General features: G+C 59.3%; 1 protein-coding gene across 1 annotated transcript; it reads right to left on the bottom strand.

Annotated features, from left to right (window-relative positions):
• Positions 1 to 21,286: 21,286 nt before the first annotated feature.
• Positions 21,287 to 24,097, bottom strand: GPR142 (G protein-coupled receptor 142). Its single transcript, XM_028132258.2, is given in 4 exon segments — positions 21,287 to 22,158; positions 23,018 to 23,176; positions 24,003 to 24,054; positions 24,056 to 24,097. Coding segments are annotated over 4 exon segments (1,125 nt in total).

Genomic DNA, 24,097 nt, shown 5'->3' with positions numbered 1-24,097 from the left:
TGGGAGCTCTCCTCAGGGCAAGGCCCACAGTCTGACCCAACTGGCCATGCCCCCCACCCCTACCGCCAGCACAGTGTGCACAGCCAGCTGTTGGCAGTGCTTGCAGCTACACATCTGGGACGGGCTGGGGGGCGGGGAAGCTAAACCAGGAGCACTGGACAGGGAGACAGGAGACCTGGCTTCAGCACGCAGCCTGGCTGCCGAGTCGCTGGCTGTGTAGCCGTGGGGATCTCTCCTCACTTCTCTCGAGCTGTTTTCTCTCCCATATAATAACGAGTGTTTTCTATGGGCCAGGGACTGTATATGTTACGTATTAACTCCTTTGCTCCTCCTAATAGTCTATAGGGTGGATATCGTGATCCTTAAATAAATAAGGATAAGTGAGGGAACTCAGAGAGGCTGAAGTAACTTGTTCAAGGTCATTAGCTAGTAAGTGATAGTTGACCCCAGCGCTTGCACTTTTAACTATGCTGCCTCTGTTGGGATAGGAAAAAGTGTATTGGGAAAAGTGTGTTGGCTAGCTAATGCTGCGTAACAAATTACCATGCCGTTTAGTGGTCCAGAGCAACCAACATGGTGATACACAGTTTCTATGGGTCAGGAATCAGGGAGTGGATGAACTTGGGGTACTGGCTTGGAGTCTGTCATAAGGCTGCAGCTATGATGATGGCCCGGGCTGTGGTCATCCGAAGGCCAGGCTGGGGCTGGAGGGTCTGCTGCCTAGATGGTGCCTTCAGATGGAGCTGGTTGGTGGCTGGAGGCCTTGGTTCCTCACCACGTGGGCTCTCCACAGGCCGTTGGAGTGGCCTCGGGATGTGGTGGTTTTCCCCTGGGAATGTGTTCCAAGAGAGGACAAGGCAGAACTGAAACACGGTGACTAAGCCATGGACAGCACGCGCTGTTATTTCCACACTATCTTGCTGCTGACAGGTCAGCCATATTCATGAAGGGAACTCCGGGAGGTGGGATCAGAGAGGCCGCCTTGGAGGCTGGCCGCCACAGGTGGTAACGGAGAGCCACTGACAGGTAGTTGGGAGGGTCACGTCAGAGATGAGATGGAAGCGTGCTGTGTGCATTTGCTAGAGCTGCTGCACCACAAAGTGGGGGCCTGACAGCGACAGAAATGGGTTCTCTCTCAGGTCTGCAGGCTGGAAGTCCAAAGTCAAGGTGTCAGCGGGGTTACGCTCCCTCCGAGAGTTCAAGGGGAGAATCCTTCCTTGCTTTTTATAGCTTCTGGTAGCTCCAGGCATTCCTGGGCTGTGGCCTCCTATCACTCCATCTCTGCCTTCCACTTGGCTTGGCACTTTTCTCTGCACTGGTGTCTTCTTTTTTGTCTCTGATAAGGACACTTGTCATCGGATGTAGGGCCCACCTTAATCCAAGGTGATCTCCTCTCAAAGCCCTTCTCCTAATTACACCTGCAGAAGCCCTGAGAGGAAACCAGGTCACGTTCTGGGATTCCAGGTGAGCGTGTCTTTTCTTAGGGGGTGGGGAAGAGAAGCACCATTTAACCCACTAAACCTCCCCCCCGCCAACCAATTCTGTTCCGGTTACCTATTGCTGTACAGTAAATGAGCCCCGAACTTAGTGACCTCAAACAGCAGCCGCTGGTTTCTTTGAGTGAGGAATTCGGAGAGGGCCTGGCTGGGTGGCTCTGGCTTCCGATCTGTCATACCGTGGCAATCATGACAGTGGATGGTGCTGGAACAGTCCGGGGCTGAGGCAGCTAGGGACTAGGCAAACATCTTTCTCTCTTCCTGTGGTCTCGGGACCTCTCTGTGTGGCCTCCCCATGTGGCTAGTTGGGCTTCCTCACAGCATGGCAGCCTGGGGGAGGTCGGACCACTTCCTGGAGAGCAAGGCATTCAGAATCACTGAGGGTCACCTCCACGGTGCTCTGCCATTCAAGACAGCCCCAAAAGCCCTCCCTTCCCCCCGGATTCATGACAGCTCTCAGCAATAGCTTACCCCCCTTTACAGGTGCAGAGACTGAGGCTCAGCAAGGGCAGGAACTGCCAAGTGACTAGAGCTCAGGGCAGAGCCACACCTGAACCCAGGAAGGTGACTTCAGGGCCCGAAACTACAGCACGCAGTTAGCCCCTATGGATGCTTTCTCTTCTCCAATTATCTGTTCCTTCAACCTGGGGAAACGGGCCCGATCGAGTCCCAGACTGCTGTCTAGGACGGATTGGGGACAATAGGGATCGTGTGAGCGTGAAGGAGGCCGGTAGACGGGTCGCCAGCTGCCCTGGCTTCCAGCCCTGCTCGGCCACGCCTGTTGGTGTGGTCTTGGGCAGTTTCCTGTTCTGTCACAGAAGGAACCATGCCTGCCCCGCTGCCTTTCGTGGTTGTCACGGCTGACGGGAGGTTCAATATGCTGGAGTGCTTGCTAAGCTGTTTAATGCTGTTCAAATAAAAGGCACCGCATGTCTCTTTGAGTTGCTCCGAGTGCCACGAGCATCTGGATGCTTTGCAGATAGTGGCTGATTTTAATTTAAAGGTTTCCCACCAACCCCAGAAGGAGCAGCAGGTCCCGGCAACTGCGCTCTGCCACCAAGGATGGTTACCCAGGAGACCATGGGGTCAAGTCATCAGTGAGGGACTGTGGACTTCGGAGCTTGCAGATCCTTGTTGCCCCAGAGTGGCCAGTGAATAAGGCTGGGGAAGGGATGAATCTTTCAGAGGATTCGTGTCACTGAGGGCTGTGTACACAAAGGACCCCAAATTTAGTGCTTAATCTGGTGATTCTTTTTTATTTTATTTTATTTATTGATTTTTTTACAGAGAGGGAGAGGGATAGAGAGTTAGAAACATCGATAGGAGAGAAACATCGATCAGCTGCCTCTTACATACCCCCTACTGGGGATGTGCCCTCAACCAAGTTGCATGCCCTTGACCAGAATCGAACCTGGGACCCCTCAGTCCGCAGGCCGACGCTCTATCCACTGAGCCAAACTGGTTAGGGCCTGGTGATTCATCTTTATCTGTCGTGGTTGTGTAGGTTGACAGGGCTCAGCTGACCAGTTCTTCCTCAGTGAATGGGGTGGGGTCTCTATACATTTGCAATCAGAGAGCAGCTGGGTCTGTGGTCATCTGAAGGCCCGACTGGGCTGGGTGTCCAAGATGGCAGCTCAGGGCTCTTCCACGTGGCCTCTCTCTCCAGCGGTGTGGCCCCAGCTTCTTAAGTGGCAGCTTTTAACTCCAACAGTCAGTAGAAATGGCCAGTCTCCCAAGGGCTGGGTGCAGATCAGGGTTGGCATCACTTTGGCCATATTCTGTTGGTCAAAGAGTCACAAAGCAGCCAGATCCTAGGATGTGGAGGAATAACCTCACCCTCTCAGTGGGGGCATGGGGTGTCCACACAATAATCTCCAAAGAATCTTTGTACCCACAACAGTCAGCTTTCCCGGTAGAGACTGGCAGGAAAGACTCAGCCCCCGGCTGAGCTCATGGTGGCTCAGGTATCCAAACTCTTCCTCTCCAGAAAGGGAACAGTCATTCCAGTGGTTTGCCTCCCTGCCCTGGCATCTGTCTGTGGAGTTTCCCAAGCTTCCTCGCCCACTCCCATTCTCCCCTTCTTGTGCATCTTGTCCATTTACTCTTCTCGCCCTAATCGGTTTGGCTCTGTGGATAGAGCGTCGGCCTGTGGACTAAAGGGTCCCGGATTCGGTTCCGGTCAGGGGCATGTGCCTTGGTTCTGTGCTCAATCCCCAGTGGGGGCTGTGCAGGAGGCAGCTGATCGATGTTTCTCTCTCATTGATGTTTCTAGCTCTCTATCCCTCTCCCTTCCTCTCTGTAAAAACCAATAAAATATATTTAAAACAAAAATATATATTTTTTTAAATTTACTCTTCTCACTCCCTTTTGACAAAAGCAAATCTGGGTGCCCTGGGGCACGTGATGGCTTCTTTGAGCCTGGCTCCCCACCCCCACCCCCCTTATAACATGGGGTACCTCCTAGGGTTCCTAGGAGCATTGTAGAAGGTTTAACTGTGCGGTTCCCAGCACAGGTCTGGCCCAGGAAGGTGCCGGGTGAGTAAACCGACAGTCCCCGTCACAGGTCTGGTCTTGCCCACGAGTATCAGGTCTGTGTCAAATGCTTCCCATAGGTTATCTGGTCTAAACCTTCGGGCTCCAGGAACTGAGTGCTATTTTTATCTCTGTTTTATAAAACAAGGAAGCTAACGCTCCGGGAGGTTAGGGCATGTGCTCAAGGTCCTTCGGTTAGTAAGTGGCAGCAGCTCTGAGACTCGAACCTTGAGGTGTTCCCCACTGTAGCCCATCCTACGCCCCAGGTGGTGTGAGTAAGAATAAAAACATCTCTGCTCTCGGCCCCTCCCCAGGCTTCCAGACTGTTCTCTAGGCTCACACACCCTCTGGGAGGCAGCTGGTTCATCTCTAAGTGGCTACAAACATGTGTTCGCTGGGAGGAATCCGTTCAGGTTTAAATACACTCGCCAGAGGGTTAGTGACTTGGCGGGGTGGGGTGCCGGGGCTCCGTTCAAGCAAATATCTGCTTCTTCTCCCCCCACAGAAACTCCCCTCCTCTCTGCAGCGGTGGACAGCCGGGCTCTTGGGGAACCTGGGATGGCTGCGGCAGGTCTGCGGGAGTTTAGTGAGGATGGCCAGTTCTCAGGGATGCTCAGGCCTGCCCTGGCAGGGCCAGCAAACTCCACGCCACAGGCCAAACCTGGCCCACCGATTGCTTTTATAAATAAAGTTTTATTAGAACACAGCCATGCCCATTTGCTGACTAGTGTCTCTCTGCTTTCCTGCTACAAGGGCAGAGTTGAGTAGCTGTGATGGAGCCCACGGGCAGGGGGTTGAATATCTTTGCTGTCTGGCCCTGCGCGGAAACTGCTGACCCTGAATTAGGGGCCTCACTCAGGCTGGTCTCTGCCAGCTGATTCCGCCTGGGCCGACACAGGAGGGAAGAGGTTTGCGTTTTGAGCAGGAGACAGTCTGTGGGAGGGGCTGTGTGGGTGTCTCTCCCAACCTGGCGGCCGGACTTGTTCACGATGAGGCCGGGTTGGAGTCGGAAGTGGTGCTGGCTCAGGGCCTGGGGTTCGTCACGGCCACCCTGGGTCACTGGCCAGAGCACCTGGAACCCCAGCAGGGAACACTGCTTCCCTCTGTCCCCCAGGTGCCCGGGTCCTGGCAGCTCAGGAGGACAGGATGGAACTGGTTCCCGGTACTTGAGGAATCCCCTACACACCCCCAAAGGTTCCTGCGGAGCCGAGCCGGGGCAGGAGGTGGATTCCTGAGAGCCACTGTGCCGTGAGCTCAGCTGCTACAGCGACATGGGGTCTATGGCTAGCTGGGGGCCCTGCCTCTCTCCCCCCAGGACACGTCCTGGGGGCCTGCCTCTGTCTCTGCCCATCAGTGGGACATCCCCTATTAGGAGCAACAGGGGTGTCCTTATGTGGTCCCTTTCTTTGCTCCTGGGTTCTCCATGGACGGCACCCCCAGCCTCTTTCCCTGACCTGGGAGGGCTGGTCCTGGGCAGACTCCAGCCGCACGGGGAGATCCGCATCCACACCCACGTGCCGGGAGCTTCAACAGCAAACAAACAAGCACCACTGCACACGGCCCATTCCTCCCCGCTGTGGCGAAGGTGTGCCAGCCCGGCTGTGCCCTTGGGCACTGAACACAGTCGGCCCAGGCTGGCCTCAGCGCCTGCTGAGCCGTCGGCGCCCCCTGCACCCCCAGCTGCACGCCGGCTCCTTGGGAGGGTGGCCTCGGCGCCCACCCCCTCGCTCGGCTGGGCGGCTGCCCCCGTGATTTAGTTTCCTCCCAAAGATTGATTTTTCATTTCATTTTATTTTTATTTTTCCCCTCAATGATTGATTTTTTTAAAATGTGCTCTGTGCTGACTCCATTCTGTTCTGCAGAGTCCCTGCCTCCAACACCGTGGCTCCGGCCCGCGGCCTGGCCTGCCAGGTAGCCAGGGAGACACATATGTCGCAGACCTGGGGCCTTGGAGGAAGGAGGGAGGAGCCATGGTCACAGCCAATGTGGAGTCCGCCTTCCCTTCCCCCCATCTCTCCTGGAACCCAGTCCCATCCGCGCTGATCTCATGGCCACCCTCAGACTAAGAGTGTCCTCACTGGGCCAGGGGGCCTACACGCAGGCGTGGGAGAGGGGCCTGCAGCTTAGCAGGGCTGGGGGCTTCTTAAAGACCACAAAAGACACTATTCCATTAGCATATGTGGTCACGGGTAATAGTCACAATTTTTTTAAAAATATATTTTATTGATTTTTTACAGAGAGGAAGGGAGAGGGATAGAGAGTTAGAAACATCGATGAGAGAGAAACATCGATCAGCCACCTCCTGCACACTCCCTACTGGGGATGTGCCCGCAACCAAGGTACGTGTCCTTGACCGGAATCAAACCTGGGACCCTTGAGTCCACAGGCCGACGCTCTATCCACTGAGCCAAACTGGTTAGGGCAACATTCACAATTTTTAAAAAATCACAAAAGGAATTCATACTTATTAAAATGTTGAAACAGCTGGGCCAGTGTGGCTCAGTGGTTGAGCATCCACCTAAGAACCAGGAGGTCACGGTTCGATCCCCGTTCAGGGCACATGCCCGGGTTGTGGGCTTGATCCCCAGTTGGGGACATGGGGGAGACAGCCGATCCATGATTCTCTCTCATCATTGATGTTCTCTCTCTCTCTCTCCCTCTCTGAAATCAATAAAATATATGTGTATATGTGATTATTATAACTATTTTTAAAGGCACTTTGGGCTATAAAACTGTAAAGGCACTGAGACAGGCTGGCCGGGAGGCAGCTCCAGCCGGCACTGAGGATCCCAGGAGAACGGCGGGACAGGACCACACTGGCTCTCTAAAGACGGTGGCCCCCAAAAACCTTGACAGCAGAACCTCCCACCTGCAGACCACAGTCTGAGAGAGAAAGAAACTTTTATCTTATTTTTTTAAAAAGGATGCTGTGTAGGGGAAGGCTTAGTACTCAAACCTATTTAGTGGGAAAGGAAAGAGGAAAACGGCCAATTACTCGCTTTCCCCTCTGCTGTCCGTGTCTGGTGGGCTGTCATTTCCAAGGAAGAGCAGTCGTGGGCTTTGAGCGAAGCGGGAAGGGCGGGAGGGCAGAACGGGCTCCTGCTGGGAGAGGCACCGACCGACCGACCGACCGACAGCGTGTCTCCTTCCTCTGCCCCGCTGGCCTGGATGGCGCTGCAGAGCCTCGGTCTGCTCGCTGCCGGCTGCTGGGAGCCAGTGCAGAGCGGGAAGGAGAAGGAGGACAGAGAGGGAGGAGAAAGGAACGTCAGGGTGAGCAGGATGAATGCAAAGCACTCTTTGGATCTGTGCATGAGCCCTGGGATGCGGGCCGCCTTCGGGGAGGGGGGCGGGGGGGGACAGGGGGGGCGGCGGGAGCCGGGCCTGGTTGCTCTTCTAGGCCGCCCGTCCTTGCTGCTCACTCCCTGAAGCCCCACCACAGCCCTCTGCTGTGGGTAGGGTTATTACTCTCTCTCTTTTTTTTTTTAAAGGGTTGGGATATAAGATTTTTATTTATTATTATTATTATTTTAAATATATTTTATTGATTTTTTACAGAGAGGAAGGGAGAGGGATAGAGAGTTAGAAACATCCATGAGAGAGAAACATCGATCAGCCGCCTCCTGCACACTCCCACTGCAGTTGTGCCCGGAACCAAGGTACATGCCCTTGACCGGAACCGAACCTGAGACCCTTCAGTCCGCAGGCCGATACTCTATCCACTGAGCCAAACCGGCCAGGGTTATTTCTTATTATTTAAAAATATTATTTTTATTGATTTCAGAGAAGAAAGAAGAGGGAGAAGGAAACAGCAATGATGGGAGAGAATCATTGATGGCTGCCTCTTACACGCCTTCCCTCCCGCCCCCCCCCCCCCCCCCGCCCCCCACTGGGGATCAAGCCCGCAACCCAGGCATGTGCCCTGACCAGGAATGGGACCATGACCTCCTGGTTTATAGGTCGACACGCAGCCACTGAGCCACGCCGGCTGGGCTATGATTACTCTTGCTTTATAGGCAAAGCGACTGAGCCGGCCCAGTAAGCAACCTGCCCTCAGTCACCCAGGTAGGATGTAGCTGACCCAGAATTTGACGCCGTGCTCTGACATCACAGCCGCTGCCTGACCCGCTGTGCCCTGTGGCCTGGATCGGGCTGTAGGTGGCGATGAGGGCATCCGTGACCCCGGCCGCCAGGACTCTCCAGCCACAGGGATGTGAGGAGGAGCCAGAAGACCGGGATGCAAGTCCTGGCTCAGCCACGCGCTGTGTGACCTCCGAGAAATGACCCCGCCTTCCTGGGCCTCCATTTCTTTATCTGAAAAAGGGGGTCTGCCCGGAGGATCGAATGCGGCGGCACACACGAGGCGCTTTGCAGAAGGTAGCAAGGCAAAAAGGTGCCTAAGGGGAAGGCTTGCTCCTGTGCGACCGATGACACCGGCTCCCGGGTCTCCAGGGCAGCCTTCGGCACCCCCCGCGGACAGCACGGACTGCTCTTCCTTCCCCCTTTCCCCGCAGCGGAGCGTGCCGGTCCGTTCTCTGTGGAGAACTGAAACCGCCGGCCGCCCAGCTGCCCCGCGCCTGCTTTGCATGCTCTTTTGTTTTTCCACTTCGCAGCGTGTCTGGGGCCCGTTTCCACGGCCGCACCTCTCTGGTCCCGGTGCCTCGTTCCTGCCACTGGCCGTCCCGTACACGTGGCGTCGGTCCCCGGTGGCGGGCGCCCGCATGGCCTTGCCAGTCTCCGAAGCAGTGCCACCCAGGTCATGTCACCAACGTGCCTGCACAGCTGGACGGGACTTCCTGGAAGTGGAGCTGCTGGGTCGCAGAATGCGTGCATTTAGCAGATGTCGCCAAATGGCCCTCCCCGAGGCTGGGCGGGTTTGCAGTCCTGCTTGCGAAGCACGACAGGGCCTCCCCCCACCCTTGCCAGCTCAGGCCGTTGTCAAACCTCTGATTCTTGTCCATCTGCTCAGTGGAAAATGCATCCGAGTGTACTTTTTTTTTTTAAATATTTTTATTGATTTCAGAGAGGGAGAGGGAGAGATAGAAACATCAATGATGAGAGAGAATCATTGAGCGGCTGCCTCCTGCACGCCCCCTACTGGGGATCGAACCCACAACCCGGGCATGGGCCCTTGACCAGAATCGAACCCGGAACCCTTCAGTCCGGGCAGGCCGATGCCCTATCCACTGAGCCACACCAGCCAGGGCTGGGTATGCTTTTCATTTGACTTCTCTTATTCTGGGTGAGGCTGAGCACCTTTCCATTTGTGCCCAGCCCCGTGGCCAGCCTGTTTCTGTCTGTACACAGACGGGAGCCGTGACCTTGCCCGCTACCCGCTCTGCAAGATCCAGGTCGAGATCTGTGTCTCTCTCCGCCAGCTTCTTGCTGAGTCACACGCAGGAAGGAAAGGGCAGCAGGCTCGGGTTAGCTCTGCCCCGGGGGCCATCCGAGCTGCCAGTCCTGGGGAGACCTTGGTCTCTGGCATTTCCTGTGGGCGCCCAGCACCGTGGGCCCTGGGTCACCGCACCTGTCCGGCCCAGGAGAAATGGGGGCTCGCAAGAAGGGATCGGGCCGGGCCAGTTTGCAAACGAGGCGTGGCAAGGACTCAGCTGCTTTTGGAGAGCGAACACTTGCAAGGAAGTCGTGAGCGAAGTCGTAGATAAGTGACAACGAGAGGAAGCAGGACCCGCTCGGAGGAGGAGGGTTTAAGCTGCTGGAAGGCACTTGGCCTGGGAGGGGAGTGGGCCTCCGTGAAGGGGCTGGGGCAGTTGGGAAAGGATTCGCAGCGGAAACATCTAAATGCATCTTGCACGAGCTGCACCGCTCCTGGCTCCTCGCTCATCTGGTTAGTGCTGAGAGCAGCCGGCATAGCAAGTAGAGACGCCCCTTAGCTGCCCAGGGAGGATTCAGGCCACTCGCACGCACGACCAGCGAGAGGTGTGGAGAGGCCCAGTGACCCTCGCTGACCTCTCTGAGTGGGGTCGCGGCATCTGGGGCAGCGGTCGCCAACCGGTGGTCCGCGGACCACTGGTGGTCCGTGAGGTCCGAAAGGTTGGCGACCGCCGAGGGGGCAGCCGGTCAGGCCGTTGTCATTTGACCTCAGCGCTGCCCTGTGCATCTGGCTGCGTCTTGCTCTGGGCGAGAAAGCAGGAGCCAGTGGCTGCATTCCTGGGCCCTGGGGAGTCTGCGCTGTTATTTCCAGACTCAAACGAAAAAGCAAATTTGCCCTGGAAATTGCTGAGGCAGAGTCATCCTGGAGCCCTGAGCGGCACGGATGCCATGTCACTTTATGACCTCCAGGCATCTGACCTCAGGGGCAGCCGGGCCGCGGCTTCTGTGAGCTCCGGGGGAGCCTGGCCTGGCCTAGGCTGGGCATGTCCTGGGCTGTACCATCGTCCACTCCGGCCTCTCCCTCTGCTGGGCTGGGGTCCGGAGCGGTTCTCCCCAGTGGCCAGTGGGGAGGGGCTCCCTGGTGTCTTGGGCCCCACTATGTCCGTTCCCGGGCTCCCCATGCTGCTGCTGGTGTCGGATGGGGCTGCCTCGCTGCTGTGAGCGTCTCAACGCAGCCACGGATGCCCTCCCTCCTCCCCCACGCCTCAGCCTCCCTGGGCAAGAGGACCAGGAGTTGAGGTTGTCCCTGAGGCCACCAAGAGAAGCTTAATTGCTTTCTGAGAGAATTGTCACGCCTTCTGGTCTCCATCCCCTCTCCATCACCCCCACCCCCGCCACACCTCTTCCCCAGCCCCTGGAGGCTCTTGCTTAGAGAGTTGGGGCTAAAGACCTGTGTTCCCTGGCTGTGCCCCAAAGTAAGCAGGCGCCGTGTGCTGAATAGCAGCCCGCTTCTCCAAATACATTGCTGCACCGCCTTTGCTGAAGACAAGAACCCTATGTTTGGGGGGAATAAATGTGCGTTTTTCTGTGAGCCAGGTGCTCACTGACAGCAGATGGATGGTGGCCCGGGCCAGCTGAGTCAGCCTGACTGCGGAGCGAGCGGACAGTGTGAACCAGGCAGGGCGGGAGCCAGCAGGGAGTGAAGTACAGGCCTCAGCCCAGATCCGTCAGCACCTTGTGCAACTCGGTTCAGGTTGACGGCCAAACAGGGGGGGGGTGTTATCGAGGGGAGGCTAAGAAGCAGCAACACGCAGACCCCCACGTGTGGAATGGTCCCGACGCCTCAGAAACGGGTTTCTTACTCAGACAACACTCCAGCGCAGGCGTTCGTGATGGGTCAGTGGCTCTCCTCCACACGGTGACGCAGGGACTCAGGCTCCTTGGGTCTCACGACTCTGCCATCCCCAGAGTCTCGTGGTCACCTAAACCCAGGGGGCAGAGAGGAAGGGAACTGTGGGGGAGGCACAGGCCTTGCTGCTCTCGCTCCCCAACACCCCCACCCTTGTTCTGAGGTCTCACGCCCTGGAGGGAGCGCCAGTTCCCCAGCCTCCTCGGCTTCTTGCCTCCCCCCCTCCACACCCCCTCGCAGGGAAGGGCAGGCCTGGGCACAGTGATTTCAGCACTTGGCTGCTCCCCGGGCATTCCCTGGCTCACCTCCTGGCCACCCAGACGGTGCCAGCCCAGAGCGGTGGCCCCGGGTTCGTCCCCCACAGATGGCCCACCACTGGGGAGGGCAGGGGGGGGAGGAGTGGAGGCTCTGCCCACTGTGCCTCCCGCCGTCGCCTCTGGCCTGGCCTCCTCACCGCAGCCTCGGCCTGCCTGTTGGCTCCTGGTTTCTATAAGCACCGTCTGCCCTTAACAATGCTCCCAGCACTTTCTCTACTGTGTCTAATTCCTTTCAAAGCCTGTTCCTTGTGGCAAGGCCAGGTGGGGCGCCCTCCCGCCCCCCCGCCCCCGCACCTGGGGCCGTCTCCCCTTCAGTGACTCAGGAATGCAGGTGCCCACAGCAGAAACCACTAAAAATGTTTTCTTAGCTGCAGGCCTCTACCCTGGGCTCCTCGGAGCAGATCTACCCTTTGTGCACCCCCCCCACCCCCGGCTGGCCCCCCCTCGGCCCCTGGTCTCCCGCCTGTCTGGGCAGTCGACCAGCTCAATCCAAAGCTCCTTGGTGAAGCCATCTGCAGGCCCCGTGACCTTTCCTTTTCTCCGGGACCCCACGGAAGGCGACCCCTGGGGTCCTCTGCAGGCCACAGGGGTGCAGGTGGGAAGGGCCCAGTCAGCCCTCCATTCCCGGGCCCAGAGGAGCCTGCCGAGCCGCTGCCTGGGACCAGCACAGCCAGGGCCACGCAGGGCCTGGTCGGTGTGCGTGGACGGATGCCGGCCCTGCTCGGAGCCCCAAAGCCGAGAGAAACGTCTCTTGTGGGCCAGACGGCTCGTCCATATGTGTAGGCCCAACACATGTCCCGGGGCCTGGATGAAACGGCCATTCGTCAGGCACTGAGCAGGTGCTGGGAATCCGATGGCCCCCCGACAGCTTGGCCGGAGCAGGGTCGGGGTGACATGGGGAAAGCCAGGGCTGGGGGGACGGGAGCCACGGCCGTGAGGGCCGCCATGTGGAGGAGGCAGCACTTCCTCCTGGGGCGGGGGGATGCCCCTGGGTGGCTTCATGCAGGGACAGGGTCAGGGCTGTGTCAGAGAGGAGGGCACAAGCCTGGAGGAGAGAGGTGGTGGGGTGGGGTGGGGTGGACCGGCTGCTGGAATCCTGGAGGTGACCGAGGCCCCTGGACCAGGGCTCCCTCCTCCCAATCAACCACCACCGAGTCTATAAGGGGAACCACGTGTGCCCTTTGCCTATCTGATCTGGCGCCCGCGGCTCTGCCGAAGGACAGGCTGCCTTACGAGACCTGTTTCCTGTGCGTGTTCTCATCCTGGCTCCTCTCCACCCTCTGGCTGCTGAACGGGCCGCTGCCCCCGCTCTCCCGGACGCCTAACTCCCAGCACCCCCCGGCCTCTGCTGGCTCTCTCCCGCTCCTCGGTCCGTCCAGCCACACGACGCTTCTGTTCCCCGAATTTTTCCAAGGACCCAGCCCCCTGCTGGACACCTTTTGGAAGAAAAGAAGGAAGAGAGGAGGCGAGGGATGGAGACTCCAAATGCCTGAAGCCAATCGGAGGCCCTGCCCACCCCCCTCCCTGCAGCGCGCCTCGGTCAGGTCTGTGATGGGGAGGGGGGATGGGGGGAGGAGGGGGGGGCAGACATGGGCCGTCACCTCCCTGGGGGCTCAGATGCCCCAGGCCCAGCCTGTGTGACGTGAGCGGGTGGACTCCATGGTCCCCGGCTCTGGGTGCGAGAGGTCTCTATCAGGCTGTGATCAGCCGCTCCTTCCTGACCCCTGGAGGTGTTGACTCAGCAGGAAGAGGCCCAAGCCCTTGGAAAGATCAACAATTCCTCGGTGGCTCACCCAATCCTTTTCCTTATCAGGGTGACCTGCCGCCTGAGGTCAGAGGGACTGACGGGGCACCCGCTTTCTGAAACGATTTCTCCTGTCTCTTTCCCGGAGCAGGAGCACCGACACCACCGGAGCGGTGACCAGGGGACGGCCCGAGTCCTGGCCGCTCCTGGGCCGCAGGAATGCGGACACAATCGGGAGTGTTGGGTTACGGGCCAGGGCCTCACGTCACCGTCACCGTCACCATCACCGTCACCGTCACCGTCACCATCACCGCTGCGGAGCGCAGGGCCCTGGGGCCAGTTCAGGACACACCTGCGGCCAGCTCGCCCGACCCCTCCCTGCGGGCGGTTCTCCCCACACGGAAAATCCCTCTTCCTGCATAATGGGACCTGAGCACGGAGTTGCTCGTGAGGACGGGGATGGGGGTCGTGGGGCCACCTTAGAATCCCGCCTTCCTCCCCCCGCCGCTGCACCCCAGGCCAGCTCCTGGGCGGAGGCGTCCTCTGCCCTTGGCTGCCCTCCGACTCAACGAGGCTGGACCAGAATCCCCAATCCCTGGATTACACCAGCCAGTGAACAGGGGTAGAGAGGCCCTGGGGCAGACTGCTCTCCCCTCGGGGGGCCAGTTCCCTCCCGGCCCCACTGGCCCAGACCCAGACCGTCTCAGCCGGTGGTCTCAGCTTCCAACCAGGGAGCACAGAGGTGGTGGGAGGGAGGAGGGAGCACAGAGGTGGTGGCAGGGAGGAGGGAGGAGGGAGCACAGAGGTGGTGGGAGGGATCCTGCACTCACTGGGTTTTTGCATTTCCACCTGGTTCCCCTCGCGGTGATCATACACACTAACATTCATCCATTTAATAAAGATTTCTTGACAGCAGGAGCTGGAGGCACAGGGAGGGGGGTGCGGGGCAGGAGCCTCGCCTTCAGAAGGCGGGGGGAGGGGGGCTCGCCCTGTGACTTAGCTCAGTGGGCCACCTCTGGGTTCCTGGTCTGCTTGCCAGAACACTGGGTGACGCACAGGTCGCTGGGAGAGGCTGAATGCACAGGGGGATGGCGGCCGAACTCTGCCAAAGGTGGCCCGGGAAGCCTGTTCTCTGTGACTCCACAGGTCGGAGGTCAGACCTCTATCGCGAACACCTGGCCCGGGAGGCCCAGGTAACCCGGAAGCAATTGACCCCAGGTGGCCAGGGTGATCATGTGACAGCCTCCCGAATCCTTAGCATTGCTTCCAGCCTGGGCCTGGCGGGGAAGGCCACACGTTCCTCTGACCAACCTAACCAGTCCCATAGGACGCCCCAAACCTGGTTGCCCCCCCACAGACTCCCTGGGCGGACAGCCTCACTGGGCCCCACCCGAGGCCTTCCCTTGGTTCTTCTAGAAGCTCCGGCTCCCGCCAGTGCCGGTGCCGGTGATGGTGATGGTGGCTGACCCCTTGCCCAGCCAGCCCCGCGCCAAGAGCCGCGCTTGTCCTCACTTGGGCGGCCTTCGCTTATCCCCACCCGGGGTCCCGGGGCCAGGGAGCGGAGGAGCGGCGGAGAGGAGAGCCCAGAGCCAGGCGGCAGTGTGAGGGAGGAGGATTCGGGGTGCAAGGCCCGCGGCCCAGGGGAAGCAGCGGAGCCATTCCCACAGGTGGTGGCAGGCTGCGCCCCACGCCGTCCCTGGCGAACCCCGTGCCCAGCTCTGCTCTCCACAACCCACGCACGTCCCTGGAAGCCTGGGGCACTCGGTCCTTCCCCCACTCTGGGCCCCCCAGTCCTCTCTGGAACCCCACCTTCCTTAGAGCCAGCTCACACGTGCCCTCCGCTTCCCTGCGCTCTCCTCTCCCAGCATCCCGCCCCCTCGGGGCCCCGCCCCTGCCTCCATCCCCACCCCGCCCGCCCCACCCTCCTGCGAGAGGCGTGGCGATCAGAGGCTCGGTGCCGGGCATCTTGGCATTCCTCTCCTCTGCCTGCCCTGCCGGCTAAATATACATCTAGGAGGAGTCCGGGAAGCAACGCCGCAGCCTTCCTTAACTCCTTCCCCTCCGGCAGCGAGCGGACAGGCTGGAGGGGGAGGCTGGCATCGGAGCCTCTGCCAGCCCCAGCTCCTCATGCCGGCCAGGAGGATGGGGTTCTGGGGTTCCGGTGCGGGGGAGGGTCAGCGGGGAGACCAGCTGTCCCCTCCCCACTCCTGCCCGGGAGGAGGAAGGCAGGTAGAGGCGGACAGGTGGGCTCTGTGGTTCCAATCTCGGGCCAGCGATGGGCTAAGCGAGGCCCTAACCCAGTTTCTCCAGAAGGAACTGAAGGGAGTGAGGGGGGGCCGGCAGGTGGCCCACCGCCTCCCAGGGGGCTCCCCCTTCCAGCTCCCTTTCTAGTAAATAGAGGTGTGAAGGCCAGAGCGGGCCTGAGACTGGAGGAGGTGGGAGTCCCTTCTTCTCCCTCAAAATGGCCAGGACTAGGCCCGCCATCCCTTCTCCAGCTCTAGGCTGCAGGTTGGCAAGGTGACGGGAGAGCCATCGGGGGTGGGGGGCGGGGGAGACAAAGGGGGGGGGCAGGCAAAAGGCTGTCCCACTGGTGACCAGAGGGAGGAGCTCGGGGGCAGTGGCAGGCGTGGGTGACCCCAGCCCTGGGTCCCCGCTCTGCCCGTGACTCACTGGGGTTTGCAGTCTCCCTCCCTCACCTTCCTGGCCCCTTTCCCTCCACCCCTGTTGTGCGGGGCCACTGCCAAGGCTCTAGCTCCCTCCGAGGGCAGGATGCCCAGGTGGCTGCCATGACCAGGACCCGCTGGCCAGGGGCTGGGTCAGGTGGAACTGGGCAGGAGTGGGGCGAGTGGGACCCCAAGGCACTGACCCAGGCTCCCAGGGCTCTGAGCCCAGACCGGCCAAGCTCTCTTAGCAGAGCCTGAGGCCAGGGGAGGGGCGGCTGGACCTGCCTGCAGAGGGAAGAGGGAGGAGGGTGGAGGAGGGAGGAAGGAGGGGGAAGGAGGGCCATGAAAGGGCCCTTCACACAGTGCCACGCTCGCGGGGAAACCTTTCCAACCGCCAGCATGATCTGCAAACTACAGCTGCAGCCTGGCAGATGGACGTGGCTTCGTGGCTTCAGGGTGGAGGAGGGTGACAAGGGGGACAGCTGAGCCCTCCCACCCGGCTGCTCCCCGCTGGCCATGGGCCCCAGGGCAGATAGTTTCTTTGCAGTAATTTGGATCTTCCCAGTCCCGTCTGTCCATCCTGCAGCGCCCCCTGCTGTCTGAGACGGTAGCGATAGGCAAAAGGCAGAGTCTGCCTCACTGAGCTGCTCAAGCTGCCCCTCTACAAAGGAGGGAGGGTTGGGTGTGCAGGGGGCGGGGGTAGCGGGGAGCCAAGATTCCCTAGACCAGTGGTCGGCAAACTCAATAGTCAACAGAGCCAAATATCAACAGTACAACGATTGAAATTTCTTTTGAGAGCCAAATTTTTTAAACTTAAACTTCTTCTAACGCCACTTGTTCAAAATAGACTCGCCCAGGCCGTGGCATTTTGTGGAAGAGCCACACTCAAGGGGCCAAAGAGCCACATGTGGCTCTCGAGCCGCAGTTTGCCGACCACGGCCCTAGACAGACACCCCCATGTCAGAGGCTGTCCCGTTATCGCTCCCAGCACATCTATAACCTGGCCCACCAACAGGCTTGATGTTTAATTCAGAAAGCGTGGTCCCGCCCTCTGGGTGACCCCAGCAGATTCGCTAGAGGTTTATCTCGTCTTCTCCCCCCCCCCCGCCCCTACCCCCAGAGGCCTGTCTCTCTCGTCTTCTCCCCTCCACCCCCGCCCCGTTCCTTCCCCGGTGCCCGGGAAGAGGTGAACAGCTGTGGACCCTTTTACCCAACCAGCCTGCCTCTTCTTTTGGACAAAAAGAAAAAGGGAAAATCCAGTGAAGCCCCTCAAGGGAGAAACACTGGTGGGGGTCGGGGGGGTGAGGACAAGAAGAAAGGAGAGACGACATTTAAAAACACAAGACTGCCCAGCTGACTGTGGCTCAGTGGTTGAGCGTCCACCTATGAACCAGGAGGTCCCAGTTCGATTCCCCATCAGGGCGGGTGCCCGGGGTTGTGGGCTTGATCCCTAGTGTGGGGCATGCAGGAGGCAGCCGGTCAATGATTCTCTCTCATCATTGGTGCTCCTTCTCTCTTCCTCTCTAAAATCAATAAAAAAAATGTGTGTATGTATATCTATATATATAAAAGCCTAAGTGACCATTTGACTGGTAGCAATGACATGCACTGACCAACCGGGGGCAGACACTCAATGCACAGGCATGGAAACGGAACAGACTGATGAATCTCAGAGGGAAGGAGGGAGGGGGAAGGGTGGGAAGAGATTAACCAAAGATCTTATATGTATACTAGAGGCCTGGTGCACGGATTTGTGCACCAGTGGGGTCCCTTGGCCTGGCCTGCGGGGATCGGGCCAAATCCATGCACCGGGCCTCTGACATTCCCCGAGGGGTCCCGGATTGTGAGAGGGCGCAGACCAGGCTGAGGGACCCCACCGGTGCACGGGGCTTCTAATACACACACACACACACACACACACACACACACACACACACATATACACACATACACATATATGTGTGTGTGTGTGTGTGTGTGTGAATTTTAAAATACACACAAAAAACTAAAGACACAAGACTGACTCTAAATCTTGCTACACCCACTACAAAGAAGAGAAAGGTGAGCCCTGGTCCGTGCAGCTCACGTGGCTGAGCATCGTCCTGTGTGCTGAAAGTTTGCTGGTTTGATTCCCAGTCAGGGCATGTACCAGGGTTGGGCTTGATCCCAGGTGGGAGGCATACAGGAAGCAGCTGATCAATGTTTCTCTCTCTCCCTCTCTCTCTTAAAACAAAAACAATAACAGCATATTCTTTTTAAATAAACAATAAATGAAAACCTATTTTTAAAAACACACACACACAGATAATAGAGACCAGAAAACAACCAACTTCCAAACCAGCGAACATCATATCTACGCTTGGGAAGACATGGGAGATGCTTGAACAATCACTGCCCTCCAATGGTCACAAAGACTTAGTGATGGAAGAGTCCACCCGCGGACAGACTGGACAGCGTCTGACAGACTGGACTGGCCCGTGGGCGGGTGTCTGTAAGAAAGAAGGACTTCAGGAAGGATTTCTGTTAGCCAAGGATTTCAGCAGATGGGTTGGAGGAGAGGAGCGGGGACCCGGAGCCTCCTTCGCTGAAGCCATTGGGAGTTTAATGATAAAAACGCACAGAGGGACAAGAGCCGTTTTCATAATACTTTCCATTTATCTACGTGCCGGGGACACATTTATCACAGCGATGATCTCTTCAATTCACTAAAGGGTTTTCCAGAATGTTACAGAGGAACTGTTACCTGATGCAACGTATTAGGAAAGTGGGTTATCGGTTCCCCGATCTGACAGGCCCAAGACTGATGTCTGTAAAACGGTTACAACACTCAGGTAACAAGTGAGGCCGCTTTGATATGAACACCCGGTTCTCGTGGCTCAAAGCCCCACCTGGGCAGAACTCCACCTGCTCCATGGAGCCTCCCCACCCGTCCCGGGAAGTCCCTGGTTTCACCAGGAACCAGCGTGTGAATCTCCGTCTCCTTGAGGACAGCTCACCTGCCCGTTGAGAGGCACCCGTCATTGGTCATTGCCCCATCCGTAGCTGCCTTCCGTGACGCGGGTCTTCCCTGACCTGGGCGTCTCTCCTTCAGGGTCCTGCGGATGCTATACAGGGTGGGACGACGGCCCCTCCCCAGCTGTGTTCCATTTGGTTCTGCACCAAAAGGCACCTTCCTTCCCAGAGCCTCCTCCTGGAGGGCTGGACCCTGGGGCGAGGCTGCGGGGTGGACACCCCCTTCTCCCTCAGGGGTGCCTGCGCGCGCACCTCTTCCTCCTTCAGCGAGAATGAAGCCCTCGTGCATCAACTCTGCCCACTGCACATCTGTGTGCCCAGGGGGGCCCTCTTGCCCTCAGTCTACTCGGGGTCAGCTGAGACCATGCGGCGGCGGAAATGGGGGACTTACAGGCCCTCAACGCTCCTCTGAACACCTGGGACCAGGTGTGTCTCAGAACGGGCGGGGGGGGGGGCGCGGTTTCAGGGCAGAGACAGGTCCAGTGTGGCTACTCCAGGTGTTAGTTCTGGACCCCAGGTGGTCTGGATCCCAGGGCCGATCATCGCTCATCATCGCCTCCTGGAGGCCAGGATGGGTTTTGCCACTGGATGTGTCAGGGCAAACTCGGGAAAGCGCTCTGGTTTTGAGAGCGTGCTGGGTTTGAGAACTGTGGCTGAAGGGCCGGGCCTGCCTCTTCCTCCTGGGAGCGGCGCAAGTCCTTTCCTGGTGGGTCCTGCTCCGGGTAGGAGGAGAGGAAAAGGGGGAAAAGCCGAGCCTCGATTGTGCACTGACTGTAGGCCCGGCGTGCATCTGGCTCTCTCGCCTGTGACCCCATTAAGGGGCTGGGTGCTGGTGGGGGCCTGGCCTGCACCTCCTGCGCAGGGGAAAGGTCAGCTCAGCCTGACCGGGAAGCAGAAAGCAGCCGCCTAATGTGTTTACCCAGCTCGGGAGCAGGTGGGAGGTCCATCTGCCAGTCTCTCCCAGCTGCGGCTCCAGGAGCGGGGGCCCTGGAGAGGCAGGCAGGGCCCCCCAGAGCCCCTCAGGGTCAGTCTCGGGTCGGGGGGAGCCACCTCCTTCCTCCCTGCAGTGGAGAAAGGCCTTTTCTCTAAGTGGAGTGGGTGTGAGGGCGGGGAGTCCTCCCTTCCTGCTGTCCCTGCCCGGCCCCTGGGCTGAGAGGGCATTTCCTTCTCCCATAGTCATGGCAACAATGACACCGGCCCCCCCAGGAAGCCCGCTCTGCTCCAGGCAGGGAGTGGAGTGGAATCAAACCAGAATGGCTGGAGCCCAAGGGGTTGCATCTCCTTACAGCTGGGGCATCTGCTTTGAGGCACCCCCTTTCCCACAGCCCCTCCTGGTGCTCCACCCGCACATTCGGTTCCTCCAGCCCAGGAATCCTGGAGGTACCGTTCCTCTCACTGAAGCCAGAGAAGTGGCCAATTTGGGGAATTAGAGGCGGGCCCCAGGAAATTAGGTGGGAGCCCGGCTGGCGTCGCTCAGTGGTTGAGCATCAACCTATGAACCAGGAGGTCACAGTTCGATTCCCCGTCAGGGCACATGCCCGGGTTGTGGGCTCGATCCCCAGTGTGGGTGGGGTGTGCAGGAGGCAGCTGATCAATGATTCTCTCTCATCATTGATGTTTCTCTCACTCTCCCTCTCCCTTCCTCTCTGAAATCAATAAATGGGGTGGGCTGGAAACAAGTCATATCATCCATCCACCCATCACCCATCCATCTAGTATTTCATTCATTCATTCATTCACTCACTCACTCATTCAACCAGCATTACTGTTGCCTTCCTAATGTGCCAGGTCAGTGGTCGGCAAACGCATTAGTCAACAGAGCCAAATGTCAACAGTACAACGATTAAAAATTTCTTTTGAGAGCCAAATTTTTTAAACTTAAACTTCTTCTAACGCCACTTCTTCAAAATAGACTTGCCCAGGCCGTGGTCTTTTGTGGAAGAGCCACACTCAGTTTGCCGACCACTGTGCCAGGTGAAATGTCCCTCCTCATGGAATGCCCACAGCAGCTGGCATTGTTAGCCTGTGCCTGGCAGAGCCCTCTCCTTGTTTCCGGAAATGGGAATTGCTGGAAAAGCAATGCCAGAGTTGGGTAAACTGTCCTCCCCTCTACTTGGGGGGCGGGCTGCCCCCAAAGGGAGGACCCCCTCCCTCTGCCCCCAGATTGCAAGGTAGGGCGTTGATAAAGTTTTGTGGGCGCAACCACAAAGGCCCAGTGTACACTGGCCCCGAGGCGCCCCCCCCTCCGCCCCGTCCCCGCCCAAGCTCGCTGACTGGGCCCCCCTCTACAATCCTGCCCCTTCGGGGAGTCCCGGCGGCTTCAGCACAGGCTCCGCCACCGTGCCCTCGGGCTGTGGCCCCAGGATGCAGGGCAGGTGGGCATCGTGAATGACCTCTCGGATGGTGGCCCGGAAGGTCTTGCTGACAAAGCAGTAGAGGCCAAAGTTGACCACCGTGTGGAGCATGGCGACCATGTTGGCCACGTCCAAGGCCAGGTGGACCCGCCAGTCCCGGTGCACGGGGGCCACGTACAGGTGGTAGAGCATGACGAAGATGCGGGGCGCCCAGAGGCAGGTGAAGAGCGCGGTGAGGCCCAGCAGGATGGCCGTGCTCTTGCCCACGCGGGGCCGCCGCCCGCTCCCGCCCCGCCGCCGCAGCCGCCAGATGATGGCCGAGTTGGTGACCAGGAAGATGCCGCCGGGGATGAAGTAGACGGTGAGGCAGTGAGCCCACTTGAGGGCCTCGTCCAGCGTGCTGGGGGGGCCCGGGTCCCTCCACACATCCAGCCACCAGTAGAAGGGGATGCCCGTCAGCAGGGCGGCGCCCAGGACGACGGAGATGTCCCGGCGGGCCCGGCCCGGGGAGGAGGCCGCACGGTGGTGCAGGGGGTGGCACAGGGCGCTGTACCGGTCGAACGTGAGCAGGACAGCGATCCAGACCGAGGCGTGGATGGCGGCAAACTCCAGGATGTTCACGGTGCGCTCCACCGCCCGGGGCACCTCCCGGGCCAGCACGGCGCCCTGCAGGAGGAAGCCCCCGAACACGATGACCACCTGGGTGACGATGTCCGAGGCCGTGAGCGCCAGCAGGTAGTAGTAAGCCGGCTTCCTGGTCCTGGCGGCGAGGCGGGCCAGGGCCACTGTGGTCAGGAGGTTGACTGATGGCAGCCCGGGCACAGAGGGGAGAGGTCAGAGGCGTTAGAAGGGTCGCTCGGACCTGGCTTTCCAAGGCGTTGTCACCGCGCCTCCCCACCTGCCTGTGCTGGCTTCTTTCCCTCTTTCCAGACTCTTCTGAAAACTCCTTTTCTCAGGAGGCTGGCCAGGTCAGCCCTGCCTGTCCACCCACACTGTCCCCCTCACCACCACCCCCGGCCACTGACTTCACCCGGGACAGGCAGGGACGGGCAATTCCCAAGGCCTGGACCACCTGGCCCTTCCTGCATCCGCCCGCCCCCACCCAGCTCTGCTCTCCGCACGCGGTGGCGGGACCTTTGGCCGAATCCTACAAGGACTCAGTTATCCTAGGGCCGTGGTCTGCAAACTGCGGCTCTTGAGCCACATGCGGCTCTTTGGCCCCTTGAGTGTGGCTCTTCCACAAAATACCACGGCCTGGGCGAGTCTATTTAGAAGAAGTGGCGTTAGAAGAAGTTTAAGTTTAAAAAGTTTGGCTCTCAAAGAAATTTCAATCGTTGTGCTGTTGATATTTGGCTCTGTTGGCTAATGAGTTTGCTGACCACTGTTAGGAGTGTGCTCACTGCTGGGGTGAGTGGGGGCTGTCTGCTCTGGTGAATCCTGGGGTTTAGCTTGAGTACCCCAACTTCTGGCCCCTCACTTTTACGCCCCACTAAGCTTTGCTCCCCAGGGACCCAGATCACCCCCCCACCCCTAAAGACAAGGGGAGCCTCGGGGGTCTATGATCCTGGGTCTCAGGGGTCAGCATAGAGGGTTGGCTCCCATTAAAGGAGCACCCCAATTTCTGGGCACCTCCAGAACCCCAAACCCCAGCTCCCCACTCACCAGGCAGCCCCAGGCTCAGCAGGACGCTGTAGTAGATCACAGGGATGACACCAGCCACACACGGGGACCTCTCCTGGGTCTTTGGCCAATGGCCTTCAAGCTCCGGGCTCGGCCCACTGCCATTGGGTGTGGGCAGCATGGCCACTCGTGGCTGGCCGGCTGGGAAGGGCGGAAGGGCGTGGGGTTAGTGCACTTGGTCTCTTTCCAGCCTGGCCTGTAGCAGCCCCACCCTGACCCTGACCCTGACCCTGACCCTGAGGTCTCTATTCGCCCCTGCTTTGTGCAGACCCCCAGATCAGGCCCAGCCAAAGGACAGTCTTCACTGCCAAGCCCACATGCCCACCCTCCCTCCGCGGCCTGGCTTCCCCATTGATGGGAGGAAGCCCTCGGTGGCACGTCTGGCTGCCACGGAGACCATTTCTCCACCACGTTGCTCCTGGTGGGTCCTCAGCCTGGAAAGCAGGAGGGGGCACGCGTGAACAGGCACGATCCCCAGCCTTGCTCCGGGCAGGCTGAGCCGGAGGGTCCGCCGAGGGCCTGGAGTGGATGTGTTTTTCCTAAGTGTCCCGGCGACCGTGACCGAGGGTGACCCACAGCAGCTGCCTGGCTCCACTCAACAGCCCCCCTCTCCAAGGAGAGACGTGACCAGGCTCTCCTCTCTCTCCGCTCAAGAACGACCTACTTCCTGGGTGAGCACCTGGGAGCTGGAGTGGCCCTGGCTTTCCGATGGGGAAACTGAGTCCAGAAGGTAAGGTGACCGCCCTGCGCCCCTCAGCCCCCACTTTAGGTCTTTAGGCTTCTCCTTCTAGCTGGGATTTCCTGCTGAAGCTGCCCCTCCCCCAGCCCCTGCTAAACCTGGTTCCCGGCCACCCCCACCGCCCACAGGTTATTCCCTTCCAGCTCCCAGCTCCCAGCCCCCGCCTCCGGATTCGGTACCTGCCCCTCCACCCGCCTCTCCCCTCCCACCCAGGTCTGGACACGTTACCTGTCTCGTGCCCCTCGGGCCTCAGGCTCCTGGGTCCTGAAGTCGAGGTCGCCCTGTGGCTTTCCCCGAGTGGCCCTGCAGGCCCCTCCCAGCAT

The sequence above is a fragment of the Eptesicus fuscus genome, chromosome 20 (genome assembly GCF_027574615.1).
Source record: "Eptesicus fuscus isolate TK198812 chromosome 20, DD_ASM_mEF_20220401, whole genome shotgun sequence".
In the NCBI taxonomy this organism is placed as follows: Eukaryota; Metazoa; Chordata; class Mammalia; order Chiroptera; family Vespertilionidae; genus Eptesicus; species Eptesicus fuscus.
This window is presented reverse-complemented; position numbering and strand designations above follow the sequence as displayed.